General features: G+C 39.7%; 1 protein-coding gene across 13 annotated transcripts in view; it reads left to right on the top strand.

Annotated features, from left to right (window-relative positions):
- The window catches only part of BICD1 (BICD cargo adaptor 1), a 174539-nt gene that overhangs the window by 111080 nt on the left and 35837 nt on the right, over positions 1 to 27622 (top strand). For all 13 annotated transcript variants that reach the window (XM_027471438.3, XM_072039356.1, XM_072039376.1 and 10 more), the window contains 3 exons: positions 10534 to 10686; positions 14140 to 14577; positions 20476 to 21570. In XM_027471438.3, the coding sequence (XP_027327239.1) occupies positions 10534 to 10686; positions 14140 to 14577; positions 20476 to 21570 (1686 nt within the window). The remainder of the gene's footprint in view (positions 1 to 10533; positions 10687 to 14139; positions 14578 to 20475; positions 21571 to 27622) is intronic.

Raw genomic sequence — 27622 nt, 5'->3', positions numbered from 1 at the left:
AATAGCCGTCATCAGCTGTATGGAAGTCAGTCGATAGTCATTGGAAATATGCTGAAAGGAAAACAGCAGCGTTTTTAAAGGGGAATACAAAATCATAGGATAAATATATATATATAAAATTAATATCCAGAGTCAAACTAATATTTTACCATAAATGCCATATTTTCTTGGAGAGTATTTTACAGCATTTAATTCTTGTTTTGGTGCATTGCAGGCACTGCATAATGTTCAGTGTTTATTCAATTTCCAAAAGAATAATTTAATTCTAAGGTTGTGCTGCCATGAGCAACATGCTTGAGTAACTCTCACAGAGAATGTCGTTAATAGTCAGCCCTTGGACTGTATTTTACATCTGTGTTTCTGTTCTGTGCCTCTGTGCCTTGTGTGCCTTTTGAGTGCAAGATAGAAAACTGTCCATGTAAAAATTACCCGTGTAGACTGTAATACGTACATTTATATGAAGTGGATCTGTGTAATATCCAGTCTGTATTAAAATAAAGATTATAAGAGCCAAGATTAAATATCAAACCAATTTGTGTTGAACTGTCAAGAGCAGTGCGATGTTTCATAGACACTTTCTGAGTACAGGTATTTTCACTGTCCTTATCAATAAATTTAGGTGATTTTTAGTACAGTTTACTTTATCAAATCTTTCACAAAGGCATTTGTACTCATGAATTACCGCGTTTGCTGTAATGAATTAAAATTGTGTGTAAAATTTAGTCCTAAAGAATGCAGTTTATAGACAGATGAGATACTTATCTTTGCTTGTTTGCCACCTAAGTCACTCAAATTTATTACCTAAAATAAAAACGCCAAGTCTTCGAGTAAAAAGGCATTAGTCATCAAGTCAATTTTCATCTTTTTAATATTAATCAACTGCTGTTTCTGAATTGATGTTTGTGCTACTGTCACAAAAATAAGTGTGTGGGGGTTGGTGGGGGTTCTGTGCACAAGGTCGAATTTGCTGCAGAATGCTGTGCTTGTTTTAGCAGCAGATGGATAACATTACATGGATTTTAATTACTGAAATTAATCCTGACTTTTAGGAAATACTCTGCCTTATTAGTGACATAATTGGCCACATGATAACATTTGAATTTTGTGGCACAGATGTGTTTTTTAAAAAAACGCCTCTGTCCTTCTGGAGAAGAATGAGAATTACTCAAGTTTTACTTGCTTGTTGCTCCTCCTCTCTTAGCAATCTTTTATACAATATAGATATTTTTCAAGGATAACTTGAAATAGTCTGTTGGCATTGTGAGGGAGGTGTGTGCACGTTCACAAGGTGCTTTTAAAACACCTCTGCAGCTGGCAGTCTGTAAGAATAATTATAACAAGGGAAGCTGTGCTATAAGTATAGGCTTTTACGGAGCTCCTTTGCTGAACTCTTGCAGCTCCTCTGCAGCACAATAGAGAATGTCTCAGCAGATGACTACTAGAAGTAGTCTTTTTTACCTGTGAATAGTTTTATTTATTTATTGTATCCTTTAGTTATTTATTCATACTGTATTCATGCTACTTTCTAAAAGGTATTAACAGTTTCTTTTTTGCTTCTTTCAATGAATTCCTCCTCTCTCAATCCTTTGTGAGGAGCCATGCACTAAAAGGAATATAGAGAGTTAATTGGGGTCTCCTATTATTTTTTTTCGCTGGTATCTAGTTACCTTTATCATCATCACCCATCTCTCCGTGTTCCTGCTATATTTCATGCGAGGACGTCTTACAGGATTTCTCTGTTGTAGGAGCTATCTGGAAATCTTTGCTTTTAGCATGTTTTTCTGTTTGTATGGGAGAGGTGGCTAAAGATGGATATGGTGGGTAAATGGAAAGCTCCTGCAGAAAGGAAGAGTTGTATTTATTTTCCTGTCTTTTGTGGGTAGGAGAGTAAAAACTGTTTTCTCAATGCAGTGCAAAAGACCTGGTCAGATTAAGTATTCAAAAGAGTGTTACGAGAAAGGCACAAGTGAAGTAATGAAACAAGTTTCTGGAAAAAGTGGTGGGATCTATTGTTGGAAGAGTTTAATAGGAGATCAGACATATCAGGAATGACATAGATGTAGTTGCTCTTATTTAGGGAAAGACAAATGGACTAGATGCTCTCCAGAGGCCCTTCTGTGATCCATTTTTCTATGGTTTCCATGATCTTTTGTGAGCTGTGGATCAGGATTAATTACCTGCCTGGTTAATTTGAACTGAGCCCCCTGTTAGCTTAGCTGCACTCTCCCCAGGACCAGATGTATTCTTTCTGCTGCCCAGCACTGGGTCTGTGTGTCCACAGGCTCTCAGCTTCCTGGGCTCTACCACAGCAAACTGATCTGCTCAACTGGGGAAAGCAAAGGCACTTGTCAGCCCTCATTGTTACTACAACTTTTAGCTGGTGTTTACAAGACTGGTGATTGGCTCGGCATGCAAATTGAAAGAAAGCAGAGCTTGGATGGTATTGTAATGCAGTGCAGGATGGCAAGGCTGAGCTGAGAGCACAGGCCCCACGCACACACGTCCCTTGGCAGCGCAGCTGGGTTGCCTGTGTAAGAAATATGAGGGATGTAAGATTGAGCTAGCAGCAAGCTGTAATTAAAATAGCTCCGAGTCCTAAGGAGGGGAGGCAGTTGCCATGGGGAATGGAAAGCGTACAAAGAGCGTAGCTCTGTGCCTGAAGCATGGGAGGTTGGAATTGCTGCCTGGCACGCTCAGAGAGAGGTTAAAGCAGGGAGCTCTGAAAACATCCTGACATCAAAAGGTGGAGTAGTATAGCAGAAAGCAGCACAAAAGCAAGCAGGGGTATATTTTGTTGTACCAACCAACCATAATGGGTGCTAAAATAGTCAAAGCTCACCCCTCTTATTTAGGTTCTTGTATGTATCCACTTTAGTGTCTTCCTCCCATCCTCAGCAACTCACTTCACTCCTCTCCACTCCTCATACAGTGAAATCTTAGTCCTGCTGGAGGCTATATAAATTTTGCAGTTTATATTGATGGGTCTGGGTTTCTGCCTCTGGAATTTCAAGTAAGTTATGTATTTGTGGCTGAGCAGCAAGAATATCCAAAATAGAGATGGTACGTGTTCCTGTTTCCTACCTCCTGCTAGCACAAGTGTCTCTGTGTTCACCCTGCCAACAGTAGCAGGGAGTAAATGCCATGAAAAACAACTTTGTTTTGCTTTTGGGGGTGGCTTGCTGCCCCCTGATCTGGCTGATGACGTGGAAGAGAGTGCTGGCCCAAGGGGGGCTAGGACCAGGAACAGCAGCTGTCCCACTGATGAGCTTAAACAGAGGAGCACAAATCCACACCCTGTTAGCACAACTTTTCATTTGATGGTCAGCCAATGCCCCGTTGGGTCTAGAAGGAAATTTGGCACTTTGCACCTGACAGATGGCCTCTCAAAGGGATGGTGTAGCTGGCAGATGCCTCTCCCAAGTGATCTGCTCAGCTTTAGAACAAGCCCTGGGTTTCTTGACAAGCTTGAAAAGGCCTGTGTGAATCCTTTATCAAAAACCCTGCCTTGAGGCATTGTCATGTAGAATCACTTCTGTTGGGTTCCTTAATTGTGGCTAGAAAGTGACAACACTCATAGGAAAGTCTGTAATTGGGAAGAAAAAAAGGCTATGTAATCCAAAATGCCACAGAATGAATACACACACACCTTTTAAAAAAAAATACTTTTTTTTTTTTTTTTTTCTGCGCAATTTATTTTTAATATCTTTATAATAGGACATACTCAGGGTATCTTTGTAATAGGACATGCTCAGGCATGGGATAATTAGTGATGCAGAGTGGGCAACAGGGAGAGAGCAGGACTGGACTTTTGGCCGGGGGTGGTCCCTGGATGGCTGTGGTCCATTGGAACCAGTAGAAATTTGAAGACCAAAGTTGGTCTGAATGGACTGTGGAAAGACTCTTGGTGGAGAGTCCTGCCTTGCCTGCTCTTGTTTTGTGGGATGCTGTTATGAGCCTGCTTCAAGGCCCAGGTATTTCATTTGTTCTTTGACCCAGCCAATGTGGCATTTAAAAACAAATACTCCCACTTATCAGAAATGTTTAATGCCACCAGAGCTGCAGGAGACAGGTAAGTAGCAGAATTTTAACTTGAAACAAAATGACCTCCACAATGTCTTTCTCACAGCAAAACTTTTTTATTCCAGCCAAATATTTTAGCATTTGCCATGCTCATGTTTAAATGCACAACTTCATTCCACAGATATGTGAAAGAATCATATGAACTGAACTGTGCTGTAACCCTGGAGTTTGGATTTCCTTGTACATTGGTTTAATACAATTTTGTTAAGTGAAGTTTATTTTTCTTTGAAGGAACTCTTAGGAATATTGCAACAGTGTTTGTTAAAGGTGCTGATATAAAATATGGAGTGCTACTAATGCAGTCAAGATCAAACCATTATTTTTCATGTGTTCACCAGATAAATATATATGATTAGATATTTATACTTCATTTATACAAAAGTCCTTAAAATATAATGTACCCCTGCTACGGAGAAGGAAAATTAAATGCCTAAATAATAAGAACATTTGTTAATTTTATATTTATATATATATTTATATATGAAAGTCAATAAAATAAGTATTTTATAAGGATTTATATGTAGGAGGGTTTAAAACATTGAATATTATTGGTTTCAAACTGTAGTGACTACATAAATGGGCCATTTAATTGCTTTTAATAGAAATTCACCTTAACTTCTTTAGATTTATCTATCCAATTAAACATGTTGAAAATCTCAGGCGGTGAAATTATTAGGTGGATTGTAAAACACTTTATTTAAAAGCCATTGCTGGTGAGGCAATTTGAAACATGCATTATCTTAATCTGCTTTCTATTCAACATACCGTAGCTAACAAACACTTTTTTTTTTTTAATCCTTGTTTTTTATAATGCTGTCATTGTGCAAGTAAATGCATAAGAGGGAAAGATTATAGGTACTTATTATTCTACAGATCTTGTTCACAATAGTATGTCTTTTTTTTTTTTTTGAGGCTGCATAGTATATCAAAAGCTAAGGAAAATGTTTTAATATCAGAATCAAACATTTCAATTATTAGTGGTTTCTGCTCTCAGTTACTGTAGGAGAGGTGTTTGTGCTTTCAAAGTAATGTGCCAATACAGATGGTTAGATCATATATGATATTATGAACTCTAATAATGCCACCTGGATTAAATCTTTTGAAGGACGAAATGAGATAAATTCAGATTAAAAAGGAGGATGCAGACTTTTTACAGTAAAGAAAGTGAATCTCTGAAGTAATTTATTTTGGGATATAGAGGTATCTACATATTGAAAAGGAAGAACAAACATTTCTATAAGAGATGCTCTGTCTCTACTCTGCTAGGGTGTCTACATCTATGATTCATCAGCAGGATCAGGGCTTCAAAGTCTACACAAATGTCAGACCAGGAGAGACTAGGTCATCCACAAAATCGCATTGTATTTTTTGTTATCCTCTGAAACACTGAAAATATCATTCTTTCAGTTGAAAGTAAGTATTCCTGTATGTGCAGTAGAGAAACTGCAAGGCAAGTCTAGAGGACCTCATCCAGGGACTGAAAACAGTTGACAGTAAATAAAAGGAAAAATGGTCCTTGCTCTTCTGTTCCCCTTTTTGTCCTCTCTTCTCTCTGTCCGCTTCAGAATGAAAAATCAGGATGTGCCAGGGGCAAGCTGGGTATCTCTGGACGCCATTACTGGCTTTCCAACACTTTCAGATGCTTCATTGCCCTGTTGGTTAAGCCAGTGAAGTTAACAAGACTACCTCTCTCCTTATTGCACAGCACTATTTTGATATCCTACCTGATAAAGCATTTTCTCTTTGTCCATTTTCTTGCTAGCTGGCGGTGCTGCTTGAAACCTCATGCTTTGCCTTTATCCAGGATTTTCCAAAGCTACGCTTACCCCAATTCTCCTTGCCCCCTGTTGAGTAAGCTGAGTATAGACTCTTACTTTTTTGGAGAACCATTTCCTTTTGAGGGTGTGCAAGTCTGCAGAACTTTTCATGCCTGGTATGGCAAGTCCCTTTGTGGTTCTTTCCGTCTATAGGAAGGAGGAGGGACGGCTTTCCAGTGGTGTCCTCTCACTTCCTGCTATGCTGGGTAGAAGACATCTCTGTAGGATGCAGAAATAGACTTTCCTTTTCTTAAGGAAGATGAAAAAGTATCCACAATTCACATCAGAGGTTTCTAAATAGGAGGTGTAATTGAGCTTTAAAGTTTCTAAGTGTATATCCATATGAGGAGCAGCTGAGGGAACTGGGGTTGTTTAGTCTGGAGAAGAGGAGGCTCAGGGGAGGCTCTCATTGCTATCTACCTGAAAGGAAGTTGTGAGGAGCTGGGGATCAGCTTCTTCTTGCACATAACTAAAGATAGGACTAGAGGGAATGGGCTCACATTCTACCAGGAGAGGTTTAGGTTGTAAATCAGGAGAAATTTCTTCTCAGAAAGATTAGTTAGGCATTGGAACAAGTTGCCCAGGGAGGTGGTGGAGTCAACATCCCTAGGGGTGTTCAAGGAAAGGTTGGATGTGGTGCTTGGGGACATGGGTTAGTGGGTGACATTAGTGGTTGGGGAATGGTTGGACGAGATGATCTTGGAGGTCTCTTCCAACCTGAATGATTTTATGATTCTATTTGCTAGAAGCAAAGAATCAAAGATAATTTAAGGTTTGATATTTTTTCCTCATTAATTTATTGTGAATTTATTTATGGTTTGATGTTGCCAAATAGATGCAAACAATACATGTAGCAAGAAGACAAAATCATTTATAAATAGGGTTAGTTTTGTGATGGGATGATCCTGAAGGAAGACCCAAACCTGTTTTTTGTCAAAGTTGTGCTGGTAGCCCTCTAAGCCATTTCCCCATGCAAAGTCAACCTGTTGGTAATTAAATTTGAACTCTATTAAACTTTATTTTCTACTATTTGCTTATTGTTATTTTTCCTAAAAAATGCACCTTTTATTTTCCTCTGCAAAGGAAAGTGAGACATATCAACAAACACATAAGATCATGGATATTAGTCTAAGCGTAAATTTTGTATTAGATTCAATTTACTGCTAGTGCAATAAAACTGTCATCAGATCGAATGAGATTTTGTACTGCATCAGCCATAACACAGTGACATTAAATCGGAAGTATATAATTTTTCCATTGTTCTCTTACTCATGAGTCATGAAAATTATAAAGTAACGCACAGTATCATGCTAATGCTTGCATTTTTTCCAGCAGATAAGTAGTGATTTTGTCAGGGTACTTTGGGGCATCTAATTAGTTTCTGATTACATGGCTGTTTTGTAGGATGAAAAATAGCACAATTTACTGCAGTAAGGATCTGAAAGCTTTTCATGAAAATTTGCATGGAAAAACGTAGGGAAAAGCCCAAATATTAGCTCCCCAATTTTTGAACTGGAGCCCTCTGTCTTTCATTTCTCATGGTCTGTTCTGTTACATTAGACATGCATTGAATGATGTGATTGACATCTTCCACAATTACTGTTCGCATATAATTAGATGCAATGCTGACAAGGACTCTGTTGTTTGCTATAGTTTCACAAAAAGGCCTTATCCTTTTTTCTTTTTTCCTTTTTTTTTTTTTTTTTTTTCTCTCGCTTGTCTGGCATGAGTCCATTAGAACCATTGCACTATGTTCTTCTGGTGACTAGGATCAAAAATAACTTCCAGACATTAAAATGTTACTCATGTGTTATCAGCTCCACCTCTTGGATTAAATTCATTTTTATTTACAGATGCAGTAGTTCATAGGGGAATCCTCTCTGAAAGTGTAAAAACTACTGAGGCTGTGCCCTAGTAAAAGCACCCGTATCAATTGCTCTGTCAACAGTTTCAACATTCAGTGCTTGATTACCAGTTAAGTTTAATTATGAATCATTTTACTGACTGGAGAATAAGTTGGGTCACATTGTCCTCTAGTGGTTCACATAGATAACTGCCCTGCTGAGAGACTTTTGCCTTGTGTTTTTATATCCTCTCCTGCTGTTCTCATACAAGTCCAAGTCACTTCCGAAGAGGGCTGATACAATAACCAAATAAAAATTGACACCTTAATGATGTTGTGTCAGTACAGCCAGATGTCTTCTATAACTGTGCATTGTCTGCTTGAGAAAAAAAATATAATTAAAATATTTCAAAATAGCAGTAGACACTCATGAGAAGGTAATGCATTTAGCCAGAGCATTTGATGGAAATAACTATATGCTATTTACTGATAGTAACAAAGTATAATCTCAGCATGAGATATTTGTATAGATTGAAGAACAGCTTACCTGCACAAAACACACAGGGATTCCACATGAATGAAAGTAGAATGGGAGTCTGGCATCTCCTGTGGCTACTCACTTGTAAACTGTGACAACAGCAGGCTTTTGCCCCGTAATGTCAAAGCACTCACTGCCTTTCGTACAAAACGGTGAAAGCAACTGAGCACTTCACAGCTGGGAATCTGCCAGTGTAATGCAGACAGAAGGAGAGATCTCGTAGCAGGGAAAATGATCACAGAATCATTAAGGTTGGAAAAGATCTCCAAGATCATCTGGTCCAACCATCCCCTACCACCGTTATTACCCACTAATCCATGTCTGCTTTTTCCACCATAAAATGCACTTTCCGTTAGAGAATATTTCATTGTCTTTTCAAAGTAAGATGAGTTTTTGTCCCCTGTGACAGAACAATGCTGCAGGCAGAGCTAAGGGCAGGCAGGCAGGCAAGGAAAGGATGCTCTGACCAGCAACTCTCCTCTTCTATCCTTTTGAAGAGGCCTTCCTTTTGAGGACTGAATTTGATGGCAAACACCAGGGAACTGCAGAATACCTTGTTTATACCTAACATGGCGGAGCTGTGCATTCAGTGTTGCCCACCACCAGCCTCAGTCCTGCCCATGTCCCCACACCTAAAAGCATAAGTAAACACTACTGCTGAAGATGTGCTGACAGAAACAACATATATGAAAACAGCTCTGTGGTATAAAAAGCCTTTACCTTGTGAAATAAGCTGTGGTGCCATTTCTACAGTTCATTCATGAATTTACTAGAAAGTGAGGGATGCAAGAATATTTGCAAAGAGTTACTTTTATCTCATGCTCTGTCACTCTTTTGCCACTGGGGATCTTTTAAACCAAAGGCATGTTTCTAGTTAAGAAATCACATTGATTATTTTTTCTTACACAGCTGCCAGAGTGGGGATGATGATTTTTTTTTATTTTTCTTTAACAAAAAGGCTTCATTTTAAAGAGTCACCTTAATAACTCTTTTTTGTTTCATGTTTTGTAGTGTTATTTCCCAGAATTTTATTACCATTTATTTAAGCTAGATGCTAAGCAAAACTCTGTTTATCATGAATTCAGACCATATGGGTTTATCTCTAAGTACTAGAGGGTCAGCTGCAGAGATGGATATATTCAGAGCTCACTGACTACAATTTCTGCTGTAATGATTTTTTAAACATTCCACACTTTCAGGTGGATATAAGGCTGCATATATTGCCCTCCCTCCACACAGAAACCTTTTAAAGAAACCTGTTACTGCTTCCCCCACGTGTTCTTTATTGCACCCCAGCAGAGAGGAGGCCCTGCCCCATCATTAGAGACCCAGCAGTATTTCCCTCCAGGAGCCCTGCAGCGGTGCTCAGTTACTGCTGGAAGCAGGAGAAAGCTGTGACCGATTACACCTGTTTCTATTGATCAGGAAAATCCAGGCTGCTCATCACAGCAGAGGGGCACATTGCTCCTACTTGCTGTGTCAGTCACTGTTCTCCTCCAGCTGTGTTAACTCCACCTTCCCACAGTGCTTTCTTATCAGGGTTGTGTCAGCAGATTCAGGGGGCTTTCCAGAACATCCTGACCCTTGATGTAAAAAACACTCAGGCTTGGAATCTGTTGGAAGTGATTTTTGGTGCAACCAATCCCTCATGACCTCTCGTGAGGCTGTCCAGGAACCACATTTGCTAATGGGAAAATGAAAGTGGTGACCTTGTTTGTTCCCAGGCCCTGCAAGTAAAGTCCTGCCCTACACACCAAGGCTTTTGTCAGTTTTGGACAATTGCTTTTCAGCAGGCTGCATGGCAACTCCCCCACCTGCCCATGCTGCTGATACGAGCGAGCGAGTAACAGATGTCTCTGCAGAATAGATGCTGTAATTCACTGCTTTGCTGTATGAATGTAGAGAGCATCTTTTGGTGGAAAACAGGTGGTAATTTTATTTAGATCCAACTGTATCACTGAGCAATAAAACTAATGAGATGATAAAGCCCTGCTAGGCTTCCCATTTCAATAAACATCTAATCTTGAAATTGTTTTAATCAAGCTTCCTTATCAGATGTTCTCATTACTGTGCTGCCGGCACACACCTGAAGGTATCGCTTTGCCTCAGTTCAAAGGGTGATGCTGTTTTAACTTGGACTCTTAAATCCTTTCTATTTCAGGATTAATTTTTTTGTGTGGCCTTTTCCAAAGGCAGTGTGTATCGTTAAAGGGGCTGTGCACAAATGGTAACGTGCTTGCTTTTTCTCTCACCAGAATAATGAAATGGTAGAACTGCAGAGGATACGAATGAAAGATGAAATTCGAGAGTACAAATTTCGAGAGGCGAGGCTCCTGCAGGACTACACTGAACTTGAAGAAGAAAATATCACTTTGCAGAAGCTGGTGTCCACTCTGAAACAGAACCAAGTAAGCACTGGGAGACTCTAGGTGCTGTGCTGGAAAATGACGGCATTTTCTCAGGTTTCCATGATGTGATCAAGCAGAACACTTCGATAGAAGTTTCTTTGTGTGTGTATATGTATTGGTATTTTTTTAGTTGGATTTTTGCTAGATGTTTATTCTGTAACAGTGTTATTGGCCGTTTTTTACATAAGGGGTGGCCCTTACCTCAGTTTTGGGAAAATCCTGACGGACTATTTCTGCACATAACTTTGTAATAGTGGGATAATGATTACCATATCCATGATTGCATCTTTTCCCTTTCTGTGTTTCCTCCCCTCCCTCCCTGCACACTGACCTCCATGCCGAGCAGCAGGAGCAGGTCAGCCCTCCGTTTCCTCTTGCTTTGTTTCCTGTGTTCCTTTTCCATGTCTGAAGTGGAGAAAAGAGGAAATAATCTTTTACCTGTTCTCCTTTTTCTTTCTTTTCACTGGGTTTTCCTGTACCAGTGCTGCTCTCTGCTCAGCAATGCTAACCTGCACGTTTGGCATGCTCCAAAAATAGGCAAAGGGGTGTCAGGTGCTCCTAGTTTCTTTTATGTTTTCCCTGTGGCAGTGACATGCAGCTGACAGCAAGGCAGCATGCTGTAATTCTCACTGCAGTGCAGAATGTTCCCCCAGGAGCTGGTAAATCACAGCCCTTTACATCCAGATGCAAACAGTGGTCGGGTCTGTCCTCTTGCCTTTACAAAAGTACAGTTTCCTTTGCCTCCGGATATAAAAACTGCAGAGGAAGTCATCAGGCACACAGTTGTCTTTTAAACTGAATGAAAGAGATTTGTTCTAATGTCAGAAAACTGAGCTTGCCATGATAAATAAGTACGTATCCAATCTGGATGATGAAACAGTTTCTTTTAGACACTTCCCACACCAGCATAACATGGTGCTCTGTAACAGCATTTCCCCAACTTCCAGCAGATTGCAGTAGTACTGCTTTGCAGACCCTGTTTTAGGCTATGTAATGGTTCATTTATCAAATAGCCAAGACTGGCAGTTTCTGACAGCAGTCCGTTAGTAAGGCTGCCTTATTCCAGCAGGAATATGCAGCACTATTTCATCTGTCTTTGCTATTCTACCCCAGTAGCACAAATGGAATTGAAGCTTGTAGAACAATGGAGCAGTGCTGCAGAGAATGCACAATTAATGCAAGTTGGTGTCATTCCCTTATTTCACACTCTGAAACTGAATTTCTAGCAGATCATCTTTATGTCAGAGTTACTTAACAAGCCAGCAAATTTTGCCTTTGAGGAATATATTTTTTCCACATCAACCTCATAGGAGGCATCTTCACAGGAAAAATAAACATAAATACCCCTTTAAGGACCATCATAGTTTCCCCCAGAAGAAAATCTGTTTACCAGTGTTTGTATTTGTCATAGTATATCATTCTTAATGGAATCAAATGCTGGCACTCTGGGGAGAGAAAAAGCATTGCCACATTTTGAATGACATAAAAAGTCAGTCATTTTGTATCACGTACCCACGCACATGTGATTCCAAAACCAATTTTAATCTACAAGATAAAATATCAAGAGCATTTTATATTTTACTACTCTAATTTACAAAACCATATGTTACAAGTATTGGTGAGAAACTGTCATCATTTTTGTAGCTTTTGTAAGCAAGAATCCATGATATGGTTACTGTATGGATAATGTAGAACTCTGATTTTCATATGGACTTAAAATGGAAAAATGGAAGACGTATGTTTTTTGTTGTTGTTGCTCTTTGTTTGTTTGTTTGTTTTCTTTCCCTCCAAGTCTTTAAGTTATAAACATAGATACTTGTTTGGATTTAATATTTATATATATATTTAGATGAACATCTTTCTACAATTGCAGAAGATACCTCGTATCTAAATGGGAACTTTCTTTGTTGTTCAATATTTTTTTCATTCTCTGGGTTTGAAGATTAGTACTTTGATTTTTAAGCTTACCTTTCCAAAAGCTTATGAGTACAAGATGTTTGACAGGTTGATAAACATTCTACTCCAAAAGGAATGGCTAATGTTTCTGTATTCACCAGAATCTTATAGTTTGTTTAAAAACATACATACATACATATATCAAATGAAAATTGTTTTAGACAATGGCTTAAAATTGCATATAGTAATGCATATTCATTTGAATTAGAAATATCTCAAATGAAAAGTATTTTTTTATTATTATTTTTATAGAAGCATGAAAGTTCAGAGTTCTTTTCCTTCTTTGATAAACCATCAAATTATTTCACCCAATGCAGGGAATTTCAGGGAATTTTTGGCATTTAGAAATGAAATGGTGGATGACTAACATGCTTAGAATTAAACTAAAAATCTAAGTGTGATCATTTTTATCAGTCTTCCTTTTCAATGCTGTGGGATATTTTAGCAGTGAAAAGGAAGATGAGGAGGGCCAGCAAGGGAAGATGTGCCACTCTGGGGAACTTCTGCACTGTCTTTACATTGCTGAGCAACTGGTTTCAAGCTAGAATTGGTTTTCTGTAGGCTTTGCTTCTTTTTAGGTGCAGTAGAGAGGACTGCACTTTTGTTGTTGTGGGAGATGTCAGAGTTGCCTTTAAGAAGAGAGATGATTACCTCAGCCCACACTGCACGTAAATACGCTGATAAAATCCTGCAACGTGTGTGGGGCTGTCAAAGGCAAAGGACCATGAGTCCTTCCAGGGCTGGTGCAGCAATGCCAGGTCAGTGGTGGAAGTGTTTCAGGCAACAACAGGTTGCCACGTGCTCCAAAACGGCATCCCTATGCACAGTTCAAGGACTGTGTGGCTGAATGTGCTACAGTTTAGGCATCTCAGAGTTTAAAGTGATTGTGTGAATAGCTAGATATCCAATTTTTAAAATTAAATGCTTTTTGAATAAAGAAGAACATGTAACACAGAGAAGAGTTGAGTCTCTCCTGCAGTTTCTGCTCCTTCCATCAATATTTTTGAACACTACTGAGACACCAAGGTACTTTAGAATATCCATGCCTGAGTGACTTTACATCTGGTAAAAATTTAGATATGCAGTAATCTTTGGAATATTTGTAATTAATAAATCAGCCTATATTAACCTGAGATCTCTTTGTACCATGATATACCAACATTGCTAATGGTAATTCGTAATAAATTGATGGTTACCATCACACCTGCTACTAAATAGCTTTCTTTGCATGAAATACATTGTTTATTGTCATAAGTTATTTGGGAAAAGGTGTAACATTTCCTGTTCCATACCTGCCATAAAAAGTGAGCAGTTGAGTCTTCAACAGAGAAAGCTGCACTTGTGTTTTCTGTGCAGACATTTCTTTGCAGCTGCAGGCAATGCCTGGTATTTAACATTATATTTTCTGTAGTACCTATTTCAATAAGGCTGATAAATGGCAGGTTTTCATGACTCAAGTTTTAGTATTATGAATGTTCTTTGTCTTGTCTAATTCAGGTTGAATATGAAGGCTTAAAGCATGAGATTAAACGATTTGAGGAGGAGACAGTGTTGCTTAACAGTCAGCTAGAAGACGCCATCCGGCTAAAGGAGATAGCTGAGCATCAGCTGGAGGAAGCCTTGGAAACTTTAAAAAATGAAAGGGAGCAAAAGAACAATCTGAGAAAGGAACTCTCCCAGTATATCAACCTCAATGATAGTATGTATAATAACCATATTAATATATCAGTAGATGGATTAAAGTTTGCAGAGGATGCGAGCGAGCCCAACAATGATGACAAAATGAATGGACATATCCATGGGCCTCTTGTGAAACTCAATGGTGACTACCGAACTCCCACGGGTAGGAAAGGAGAATCTCTGCACCCCGTCTCTGACCTCTTCAGTGAGCTCAACATATCAGAAATACAGAAACTGAAGCAGCAACTCATGCAGGTAAGAGTTTAATTTAATGTCCTAAAACTCGTGGGCACACATCACATGGACCCAGGTGCCAGTTTTTGCATTGACCTCAACTTCCCCCAATGTTGTTCTTGACCATGTATTTCTACTTCGGTGTTTCTCCATATTCATATTTTGCCCGAAATAACCTTAGAGGAAAGAATAACTGTCTGTGCAGAGTCAGCATCATCTGAGCTGATATTTACTGGGAAGAGTAGGAAGGGACCTAGTTACTGTAGTTGCAGGTGGCTAGATTCTCTTTTCCAGGTTTAATAATGGGAAATATTACTGAGATTGCAAGTAGAATAACGTCCTCTTCACTATGACCAAAGTTATCCTGGAAAAAAAAAAAAGTGAAATACAGGTAGATTTGATTATGATCCCTGCAAGTCAGTTTTTTTTACCATTAAACTGAGCATGCATCCAGGACAGAACAAAAGGGGACAAGCATTCCTCTTAATACCTGTGTACTCACAGAGCATCTGAGGTGTCACACAATGGCCTTGTCCATGTGGGCAGTGCCAGCAGATGCGTAGGTGAGTGCACATGGATCATTTATTTTCAATTTATCCAGGCTCAGCCCAGGCATAACCAGAATAGGAGCTTGGGGTATGATACAAATTAAAACTCAAGCTGATAGCCCAGAGCTGACATTACCTTAGAAAGGAGTACAGTGCAACACAGTGAAGGGGTCCCTCTGTCCAACCTTTTGAGCATCAGCTCTACCAAAAGAGCTTGAAAGGTTTTGGCACCTTCAGAGAAACATCCAGCATTTTCTAGCTGTGGGATGACAAAAAGGGTCTCTCCTAAAGAAAGATCTGCTTACAACATGAAAGATGGTTTGGAGGTAAAGTTGAGCAAACCCAATTTTCAGCTCTTGCTGGATAACAACAAAATCCCCATGAGTTTGTCCTGTATTTGCTGCAGTGTTAATTGTTTTATTTATTTAATTGCCAAACTCACCATGGGAAGTTTTGATCTGAGCTACGACAAGGAAAATTTTAGTGGCATCTAGTGCAGTTTGCTTTGATGCAGAATATACATATTTTAACCAGAAAAGCTTGAGATTTGGAATTTTATTTCTGTGAAAAATTCTGGTAGAGACTCTTCCAGTATTAAAATAGAAACAGCATGTATATTTTGTTTCTACATATGTATTATATGCAAGTTGTGATTTTATTCAGAAACACAATGTTAAGAAAAAATACCTGGTTTCAGAAAAACGTGCTTTGATATGTTCATATTTTAATATACAGTTTAACTATTTTCAAGCATAATTTACAATGAAGAGTATGCAATAAAAATATGAGGTGAAAGCTGTTGGGAAATTAAAAAACAAGGTTGTTTGGCTAAGTCTTTTCTTGATTATTTTAAATATTAAGCTTGTTGAATCAGCAGGCTTCTACTTGAAAGATACTGTAAATGTGTTTATAATCTCTGATTTTAGCATTACTTACTTCTTTTACAATCCTTAAACAAAGAGTCAGCTTTCTGACAGTCACTACCTGCTAGCTGTCCATCTTAGCACTGTAGAAGGACCCTAGAAGATAAATCTAACCGTTTTTTGGTCACAGTGGCTCCTTTGGGCTCCAGCAGCTCATTGAAATAGCCTCCATTTTTGTTCAGTATTCTAGTGATGTTAAAAGGTTTAAAAAAGGGAGACTGTCCCTAGCTGGAAACCTCGTTTCTTTAGATACTGGGAAGGCTTACTACAAACTGCTGATGTGTCCTCTTTTTAAAGCAATCATCTTCTCTGTTTCATTGTATCAGCGCACCCTGGGTCACACGAATTAACTGTGAAAAATTCCATCAAAAGTTTTTCCTCATGGTAAGAGGGAGGTTTAATTGGGTTCAAACTGACAAAAGGTAATTCTTCAGTGAAACTGGATTTTTTCTCCTCAGCAGTGTCTTTGCCATGTGGTGTTCAAACAGTCATGTCTCAGTATTTGGTACATGCTCCTCTTCTTTACTCAGAAGAAGTTTATACCATGACAGTGCTGAAAGAACTGACCCTCTCCTTGGGAAGCATTGTTGTCTATAGGACAGTGGGCTGCTTCTTTGAGAGAATCAAATTCAGATTTGCCATTTTGTGCATGTGTGTGGCAAGTTTTCGTAGTCTTTATCCTTTTGCAACTTCGCAAATTCTAAAGATGCTGATTCTCCATGATCTGTGCTGGTCCCTAGAAGAGATTCGATTGCAAGTGAAAACTTTCCGTCTTTTAAATCCACTAGATAATAAATGTTTTGATGAAAATTCTCATATTCCATTTGCTCAAGGCTTTCTGTTCTGCTTTCACTTTTCTTGTCCAGTGGGAAGAATTATCCATCCCAGTTTTAAAGCCTAGGACTCCTCTCTTCCTGCTGCTTTCCCTATTCCCAAGGCCAACATTATAAAACTTAGATTAAGCTTGCTTTTAAAAAAGAAAAAGTGTCAATCAGCCCAGATTCTGACACTCCTCCAGTTGCCTGTTACTCTCTGACAAAAATGATGTGTCTGAGATTCAACGTTCTTGAAGTGAGTTCTCCTTTTTGTTTATTCCAGTCTCACCAGGAATTGGTCACTGATATTCTCATGTTATTTTTTTTTTTTAAAGTTAAATATCAATGCTATAATTGGCTTCCATAACTGCAAACTATAAAACATATTGGAAAGGAAAACTTCTCAAATTGAAATCTTTGAAATGAAGGAGGGATACACCTCAAAATGGGTACAAATACTTGTGAATTGCTTTTATTTTCATTTTAAGATAATGACAAGGATCCTTTCCACAGCTACTAATTTCATCATAAAAACAAAACAAAACCAAACAAAAACAGATGTAAGAAGAGCAGCCTATTCCCAAACATTTGTTCTGTGTGGAAAAAAGACTATTGTCTAGAACAATAAATGTAACTACTGTCCTTAGAAACAGCAGAGTTGTTAATATTCAGAAGGTGCACTGTGGGCTCAGTTGGGGCTTCATTTTTTATCCCTGGAAGTAGGAGCACGTATTTATCTTCAGGCAGAAGTGGATTAATGTCATCCATTATTACTGAACTAGAATGAGTAAAATTCAGTAGATCCGTGTATTTCATTTTACTTACTGTACAAGATGGTGTATGGGCTTTAAATTTGCATGTTTTCTCTGGAAACAATCCTTCCTATTTTAAAGAAGTATTTGTTTCCAGACCCCATTTATGTTTAGCAGAAAAATGATCATAAATGATCCCTATTAGCTCTGTTGCAGTTTTTCTTCATTATAGAATATGACAGCTGAGATCAATAATCTGGTAGGACTCTGATAAATTTAAGCAGACACTGAAACACAGTGCTTCTTTAGCACCAAGTTTTTTTGTTTGTTTGTTTGTTTTTGTTTTTAATGTAAGAAAGAACTCTTTGGCTGTTAATTTTTACAGTGGTGGAATCCACTGTTGATTGCCTGCTTCCACGTGAACATACCCACCCACACATGTGGACACATATGCTTTAAAAAGCCAACTGTCTTTGCTGCATGCATCATTATCCATGCTTCTTCTTACCATAAGGTGAGATGGTCCTTTAAATTACCAGAAGCTCACATCTATCTCTCCTTACCAGGCTGAAGGAATAAATACCTCCATTAGCTGGTGAGGATAATGTAATTAACACTTCAGCCTGCTGTGCCAGGTGGTAGCAACTAGAGTTCAGCTGAGAGCTGCCAGGGAGAGCAGACCTCAGGCAGGCTACTCAGTGGAAAATTCATAGGGAAGATAATGAAAATGCTTTTGCTGGTAGCTCTGTGTTGGTCCCCAGGATAGGCCTGGCAGGGAAATCTGCACAGAGCCATCACTGTTTAAGAAAATGACTCGGCAGGAGGGAGGACTGTGCTGTTTTGTGTTTTCTCTCAGTAAACCAGATGCTCAACAAGAGTGGGATGACACCAGTGCTGAGCTGCACGACAGGCTAAAGGCAGACTGGCATGGCAACTCAGGAACAGCTGTACCAGTGTACTCATTGCATTCAGCTGTCTTCTTCTGCATTACAGCACAGGCTATGTACTTGACATCAGGAGGAAGTTCTTCACAGAGAGAGTGGTTGCACACTGGAACAGGCTCCCCAGGGAAGTGGTCACTGCACAGAGCCTGACTGAATTTAAGAAGAGATTGGACTGTGCGCTTAGTCACATGGTCTGAACTTTTGGGTAGACCTGTGCGGTGTCAAGAGTTGGACTTGATGATCCTTAAGGGTCCCTTCCAACTCAGGATATTCTATGATTCTATGATTCTATGTAGTGCCTAAATGGCGCTTCCTATATTTAAGGAGACAGATTTTTCTTGGGTCATAAAATAATGATGATGCTTTTTTTTTTCTTCTTCTTGAGTGATCAGTCACCTGCACATAAGAAAACTAGGACGACTATTTAAATGTTTTTAACGTGGCTTCTATTTTTAATCTTACGGTCTTTGCCTGCAATCGATTGCAAGTTATAATTGAGGCAATGTTTTGAAAGCTTTTCTGTAAAGCCAGGGGATCATCATATGCCTTAGTAACCTTAGTATTGTTGAGCAACAGCTACTGCTCAGAAGCCCCATTATGAGATAACAAGAGTCTGAACCACTGTTTCAAACATTTTGTGAGACAACATTAATAAGCTCAAAGTCTCTAAAAGGCTTTTCTTTTCCATCAGTGAGTTTCATGGTGGCTGCTTTGACTCTTCCAAACACTAACTGGGGAGATACTGATAGGGAAGGCAATGCTTTTTTGAAGGGTCTTCCAGAACTGACAGCTTTGAATTCTCTGAATTAGTAATTCAGTCACGCATAATGGGAGTGTGGAACATGATGTCTTTGCACGTCTAAAGACTGGGCTGAGATACTGCAGCAGAGTAAGAGCAGTCAGCCTGATAGGCTCCAGATCCTGCTGCAAAGGCCACGAGAGTGAGAATCATGCCATGCCCCTGTGCCTTCCTCTGCTTCCCAATTCACAGCTCAGAACAGGATGAAGGCAAAGAAGAAAAAGTTGGAACATTACACTAAAATTTGAAATGAGAATCATTCAGGTGTGTTATGAGCAGTGAATATCTGAGCAGATATTTCTTGTTCGCTTGAAGATGCTGTGATTTAAAACTTCAAGAAGAGTCCTCTAGGACCTCTTCCACTTTTCAACATCCACATTTCTCTGTGGCTATTTGGAAAGGAACTTAATAGGTCAGAACCAGCGGTTTGTTAATTATACTGCAAATTCCACTTTTTCTGCATTATCCTTAAAAGGATGGATTTTGCTTTCCTTGAAGTGCTGGGGAATGGGGCTTCCTAGGAGCTTCATGTGTTCAGGCTCCTGATCTGCGTTGTATTCACACATGGTGGGTTATTTGATCTAATTTGTGGAAATGTACACAGCCATTTGTTTACTGTATTTGCATTCAGTAATCAAGCCCTCCTTTATGAAAATTTGCAACAGTCCAAAGATATAAATAAAAATTGTGGAGAATGGTAAAGCTATTCACAGAAAATGTGAATTTAAACTCCGTTGGGAGATGTGTATGTATCAGTGTAACATGTTATAGTTGACAGTGATGCAGTTATGCCTATTAAAATTCAGGGAACATATGTCTTGATAAATCCAGTATTATCACGCTAGCTGACTATGCACTTAGGGCTTGGGCACTAATTCTTCCGTGGGCAATGTGTGAGATACTGCATATGGCAGCAGAAGCTGGGACTTCATAATCCTCTACAAGTTACACATATCTCTTTGATTTAATTTCATGGCTTAGGGATATATGGGTTGAGTCTTTTGGAAGCCCTCAGGTTGCATATGCAGAGTGGGGGAATGGAAGTGATGAACACGATTGGCTGAGTTTGGCGTTCAGCAGAAAAGCATGGGTAGGATCAGATGCCAGGTGTCTGCGTCTAACTTTGACTCTGTTGCAGGTGGAGAGAGAGAAGGCAATTCTCCTGGCCAACCTGCAAGAGTCTCAGACGCAGCTGGAGCACACAAAGGGAGCCCTGACCGAGCAACATGAGCGAGTCCACAGGCTCACGGAACATGTCAATGCCATGAGGGGGCTGCAAAGCAACAAGGAGCTAAAAGCAGAGCATGACTGTGAGAAGGGCCGAGATCCTGGCGAGGAAGCACATGACTATGAAGTGGACATCAATGGCTTGGAGATTCTAGAATGTAAATACAAAGTAGCTGTTACAGAGGTGATAGACCTTAAAGCAGAAATCAAAGCCTTAAAGGAGAAATATAATAAACATGTGGAAAACTACACTGAAGAGAAGGCCAAGTATGAGAGCAGAATCCAGACGTATGATGAACAGGTGACAACCCTGGAGAAGTCGACCAAGGAAAGCCAGGAAAAAATGGTCCACATGGAAAAGGAATTACAAAGGATGACAAGCATAGCGAATGAAAACCACAATACCCTCAACACCGCCCAGGATGAGCTGGTGACGTTTAGTGAAGAACTGGCTCAGCTCTACCATCATGTCTGCCTGTGCAACAATGAGACACCAAACAGGGTTATGTTGGACTATTACAGGCAAAGCAGAGTCACCCGCAGTGGCAGCCTGAAAGGACCAGATGACCCTCGAGGTCTCCTTTCCCCGCGACTTGCTAGAAGGGGAATGGCATCACCCGTAGAAGCCAGGACCCCAACCGAGCAGGTGACAAAAGAGGCCATGGAGCCTGGCAAGGAGCAGAGCCCAACTAAAACACCTACAATTTCCCCTGTCATCACAGCCCCTCCTTCCTCCCCTGTCTCCGATACCAGTGACATTCGCAAAGAGCCGATGAACATCTACAACCTCAATGCCATAATAAGGGACCAAATCAAGCACTTGCAGAAGGCTGTAGACCGGTCGCTGCAGCTGTCGCGCCAGCGTGCTGCAGCTCGGGAGCTGGCACCCATGATTGACAAAGACAAGGAGGCCTTAATGGAAGAGATACTGAAGCTGAAATCCCTCCTGAGTACCAAGCGGGAGCAGATAGCAACCCTGAGAGCAGTGCTGAAAGCCAACAAGCAGGTAAGGTGCCAAAAAGAGAGCCGTCTAGGAGTGCCTGTTATTTATACAGGTCACTTGCAAGCTTATCCATCAGTATTTCAGGGGGAGAGATTTTACTGAGCCTCTCAATCACAGTGATGGCAGGCCTTTCTTATCTACCACCCCATCTCCTCTCTAAGCTCTCCACCTCTGCTTTTTTCCAGCACCCACCATTAAATAAGGGCTCAGGCAGCAGAGAGAGGGAGGGAAAAGCAGAGGAGAGAGATGGGGAGGGATCCACTACAGTCAAGCACCTCAGCAACTTTAAGGAAATTAAATTAAAAAACAGAAAGCTAAAGCACTCTTCTTGAAGAGAATGGCAGGTGTAAGAGTGCAAGCGGTCACCTTGGATTGTATAGAGCAGGGCATTTTTGTGATAAAACACCAGGTGAAATGCTGGGTTATTTTATTTACAGGTAATTGGATTAAAAAAAAAAAAACACCTATATATTATTCTTATAACTTCTCCTGCTATTGTAACATTTTTTATCCTTTAGAATATAAAATTTTTGGTTTGTTTAGGGCAGGGCACACTGCTTACTCACATTCAATGCCATCAGCCGCACCATCAGATCCCTTTTTCCAGGGGTGCTCTCTAGCCTCTCATCCCCCAGTCTGTACGTATACCCAGGGTTGCCCCTTCCCAGGTGCAGAATCTGGCACTTGCTCTTGTTAAACTTCATATTGTTGGTGATTACCCATCTCTCTAGTTTGTCCAGATCTCTCTGTAAGGCCTCTCTACCCTTGATGGAGTCAGAAGCTCTGCTCAATTTAGTATCATCTGGAAACTTACTCAGTACATCTTCTAGTTCTACATTTAACTCATTCATGAAAACGTTAGAGAGAACTGGCCCCAAAATGGAGCCCCGTGGAATCCCACTAGTGACCGGCCACCAGTCTCATGTAACCCCATTTACTTACAACTCTTGAAGCCTGATCCATCAGCCAATTGGTCACCTATTACATTATGTTTTTATCTAGCTGTATGCTGGACATTTTGTCCAGAAGGATACTGTGAGAAACAGTATCAAAAGCTTTACTGGAATCCAAAAAGATTACATAACTGGCTTCCCTTGGTCAACTAGATGGGTGACCTTGTCATAAAAGGAAATTAAGTTCATTAAACAGGACCTTACCCTCATGAACCTGCCTTGGCTGTGGCCAGTGACCACATTGTCCTTCAGGTGTTTTTCTATAACTACCAGAATAATTTTCTCCATAATTTTGCCAGGCAGCAAAGTGAAACTGACAGGCCTGTAATTATCAGGGTCTTACCATCAAATCATCAAACCCACTTTATTTTTGATGTTATACTGATGTAAATAGGCTGAGAATTGAGGCATTCTATATTAAATGCCAAAAGAGGACTGCATAATGGTGTGTTTTTCAAGAATACTCACAATATTTTTGCATGGTATATCCTCCCAAACCCCTTGTATCTGACAGATTCTGGGTCTGCAAATATTTTAAGAAGTTAAATTTGAACATGCAAACAATTCTATTTATTTCAGATAGTCCTCTTATGCACAGAATTACATGTGAATGCAAGACTCTGCAGGGACGGAGCATCCAGATTGCCCAGGACTTTTCTCATCTTAAAGTTGTGTAGTAATAACCACATGGGGGCATAAATCCTGGTTAATAGCTTGGGATCCTATTCTCTGATGATAATGATAGGATTTCAGTATTAAAATTCCCAGAAGTTGATGAATCTGAAGTTAAAGTTTGAAAATTAATTGATGATTGGATCTCCAACTGTATCTCTAGGTACTGGGGATTTTTAAATTGCATCTGTATTTCAGTATATACTGAGTCATTTATACCATGCACGCCCCTCCCCCCCCCATACAACACATGTTAAATATTAATTGGAGTAATTAAGTACTATCCTTAGCTAAGTAATAATAGCTCTGAGCAATTACATGAGGATTTTCCATGTAATTAAGATGTAATTGAAGTACATCTTTAGATACCAAAACAAAGATTTTTTTTTTTTACAGTAGCATAGACCTATCATTTATTTTAATCTAGCTCAATCTTTCTAAAGATTTTTTTTTTTAAATTACTGTCAGAAGTAACACATCATCCTGAAGTGTGCTCACTGAAATGGGAAAGATAGATTTGCTGAGTAAGAAGTTGCTATCAGCTAAACTTTTCTTTGTTGGGTAACAGCATAAATGTCGGTAGCTATTCAACTGGGTATCAACTCTTGTAATACAAACCAAATACCAATATCCTCAAACTTTCAAGTTAAAAGGTGTAATAATATAAAAGGGGTGAAGAAATTTAAAGTTAGAGAGATTGGGGTTGAGTTAATTGTGGTGTAGTAGTACTGCCATTCTGCCACTCTGGCGATGAGTGTATCCCAAGGACAAAAAGCAGCCAAAAACACATCTCATGTTCAGAAAACATAAGTCAAGATTCATCCCCTTGCGTTCTTCCTCTCCAAAATAAAAAGTTTCTAAGCAGCAAAAGGTTGGGGATATTTTCCTCTCTGGGTTCAATTTAGATAGGCCTACAGAGGACATCTGAATCAGTTTTTTTCATTTTCTCTAAAACCACAAAAGTTTGTATTTCAATTTATTAAAAACATCCCTTGAGACCTAATGAAGCTGATGTTGACATGCAGTGATGTCTTTTCATCCTGTACATCGTACTGTGAGATACTTAAGGTGATTTTTATTTTTTGAATAATTTTGGAAGGCAAAATTAGCACAATCGAATGCACTGGAAAAAAAAATTACATGATCTGGCCTTTCTAGAGCATCCCAACATTCAAATCCTGGGGGCAGATCAGCAGCCGGGACCTGGGAATTTGGGGCTGGATATCAGTAATGGAGTTACACCCTTTATTGGGGAAGCACTGGTGCTATCTAGTGACCACCAGAAGTATTGCAACATTCCATTAAAAATGTACAGCTTTCCTGGCCATACGTTTCTTTGCAGTGTGCTAACATCCTCTGTTATCCAGGTGCAGGGACAGACAACTCACTGGAAGAAAAAAAAAAAAAAGTAAAAAAAAAAAAAACAAAAAAAAACCTTGAACTGTGTTCACTTCTCCTACCAGGAAATTACCTGACTACAGGAAATTACCTGACTGCAGGAAAGCACTGAAGGAATCTCTGTTTCTTGCTCCTTCTGTTGCAATGGTCTGGGCACTCTGGCAGTGCAGTTACAGCTTTTAAATCTCTAACAACATGCAATAAATTTGTTTGAACCTGATAAGCTATTGCCTAGCTTTCTGCATTTGACAATCTCTGATGCTAAAGTTTTCTTTTTAATCTAGCTGTGTTTTCTTTAGTAATATTTTCACATCAGCATTTTAGCATTAGGCTGGGCCGGAAATAGAAGACACCAAACATTGTAAGATAGAAAAGAGGACGTGATTTGCTCTGAGAAGCCACAAACCTAAGACCAGGGAAATTGATTATTAAACAAATCAATGGCTCAAGATAGCAAGTCACAGCATATATCTTGCTAGCTTGCTTGCTTACTTCAGCTTGATTTATGTATCTGTTTATTTGTAGCTGTAATTACTGTGTCAGCACCAGTTTCGTGGAGCAAAACCAAGTAACATTAGGATTAACAGGAAGCATAAATTGTGAAGTAATATCAAGTTAACGATATAATAACTTTTAGGACCAGTTCAGTAATGGTTTTGATTTTGGTTTCTAATAGCTTACAGAGAGCAAACATGCCTGTATGGGAAATTTAATATCCTGAAATTGTGACTGAAATATGATCAGTCATTCTTGTAGGTAAATAATTGAATGGGAAGGAGCTGTATGAGTAAGGAAGACTTTCATATCCATATTGTTGGCAATAACTATGCTGTCTGCAGCTTCCATAACTGAGATATCGGTAAAAGTCCTTCAGATAACTGGGCTGGGTAACACCACATGTGCAGCACCTGATCTATAAACAAGAGCTCGGTTGTTATATAGACAGTGCAGTGGAATTTGTACACTGAAGCTGGGTGGAAAGATTCATTATCACGTGTGATTTCTGCACTAAAATGGCAAGCTGCTGTTCTCCTTTCTTGTACTTACCACTGCAGGACTTAATATTCTTTCAGCAATATTTTGGTTTTACTTGGTTTGCTTCTTCTACTCTTAATAGAAAGTAAATGAGATATAAAGTCTTCCTGAAATGTGAAATCTATATAGAGAAAATGAGCTATGTTCATGGATTTTAGGAGGGCAACCTTTAGGAAGCTGGATTTGAGCATGTGTCTCTTCTGTAAGGATAAGGAAAGGCATGAAAAGGACTTTATTAGTTCTGGCGGCACCTTGGGTATGTGTTCAACTCAACTCCTGAAGGCCCAAACCCTGCAGCTGTATTCTGGGGGCACAGGTATGGTGAGCTCAGTGTGCCCTAGCTCTCTTCCTTGATGGTGTATCACACTGGCAGGAGTCCACTTGTTGGAGCTCTTTGCTCCCTCCCTAGATTATACTAGGTTATCCCCAGAGCTGGTTCCAGGCACAGTCACACACATGGTTCAGTGGGCACAGTTTTGGAGATTGGTAACGAGAAAGAACAAACAAATAATTTAGGCTGTAGCTTCTGCTGGAGGAAGAACAGCATGAAGTTGTGTCTTCAGTCTGCCTTATTCCTGGGTATGGTACTCACAGCACAGCCTAGCAGTGCAGCAGAGGTAACCAGACACATGGATACTCTGCAAGAGGGGATCCAACCACCCCTTGTACCCTCAGCCATGCTCCCCATTATGCATCCTGTCTCCAAGATGCTTCAGGCTCATTTTCTGCCTGTTCAGCTCCCTAGATCAGCTCGTGGTAACCACAGAAGAAAAACATCCAGTGTACAAAGGTTAGGGATGGGGAAAGGCTGGGTGATTATTCTTTCAGTGGCAGCTAGCCAATATAGATTGATTTAGCTGCATTGTAAAACGGTATCCTCAGAGCCAGGGAGTCTGACAGCAGTCGGCCTCAGTCAGCATCCAGGTCCCAAACTGATGAGCTCTGGGTAACCTGAGCATCCGCATAGACTGCTGCACGCAGGCTCTTACACAGATTGATTTAGCAAGCTGAGCATCACATTAAAGCAATGCCCTTCTGCTCCACTGGCTGTGGTTGCCTGTCTGCACATTTCTAGCAGAAGCATCTCCTGATTTCTACTTTCTACTTTGTCTTTGTCTACTGTTTGTGTTGCCTTGTCTTGAGCTGTAACACTTAATGCTTTCTAGCACACTTCTCTGGTAATGCAAAATGGCCAGAGCAAACAGGTCAGTTGAACTGCAGGCAATGAAACTTTGTTTTGCTAGATCAGCACAACCAGCCAGAACATGAATATTGAGTTTCTGCACGGGAGGTGATCTTCATGAATTTCTGCAGAATGACATTTTCCCCTTTGGTTTCTGTTGAGACAGAGAATTTTGGTTATGAAGAATAACTGTGGAGGGGCAAGAGGAAAGGGCATTGATTGCAGTTAACTAGCTCTAGTCCTTGCACACAGTTCCCCTGTTGTGTAAAGTTTTACAGGGCTTACAGGGAATATGTATGTTTCCAATACTGAAACAATTAATTTATTTTTTTATAAGCCTACCATTAAGTGGCACAGCACATATCTTTAACTCATTTTTATTCCTAAACAAAGGAAAAATCTTGAATAGGTGAATTCTGTATTTGAACTGCCATAGTTAAGGGACAGTAGTCTGGCCTTCTCTTGCAGAACAAAGACATCTGAATTCCTGCTTTAGGCCAAAGCAGAACTCAGTTTGAGCAACAGAGCCTTGCTCTGTTCTCATAAATCACTTCTGCCTTGTTAGTGACCTGAAAATTCTTAAATTAATCTGATTTAATCATACCTGTTAAGAAGGAATTTGTCTGCTGACTCACTACGTTCTAGATTTGTTTTAAAAAATATATCTTTGTTAAACATAATTAATCTTTCTACCCCATGTTAATTTATGTGTTAATTTTTGCTCATGGCTGGAAACATAGAAAGCTGATGATTTCTGTTTTCTTCTTGCTAAGGCGTAGGATGATGTCTACCATCCTACATTATACCAAAGCAT

Source organism: Anas platyrhynchos, chromosome 1, assembly GCF_047663525.1.
Source record: "Anas platyrhynchos isolate ZD024472 breed Pekin duck chromosome 1, IASCAAS_PekinDuck_T2T, whole genome shotgun sequence".
In the NCBI taxonomy this organism is placed as follows: Eukaryota; Metazoa; Chordata; class Aves; order Anseriformes; family Anatidae; genus Anas; species Anas platyrhynchos.
This window is presented reverse-complemented; position numbering and strand designations above follow the sequence as displayed.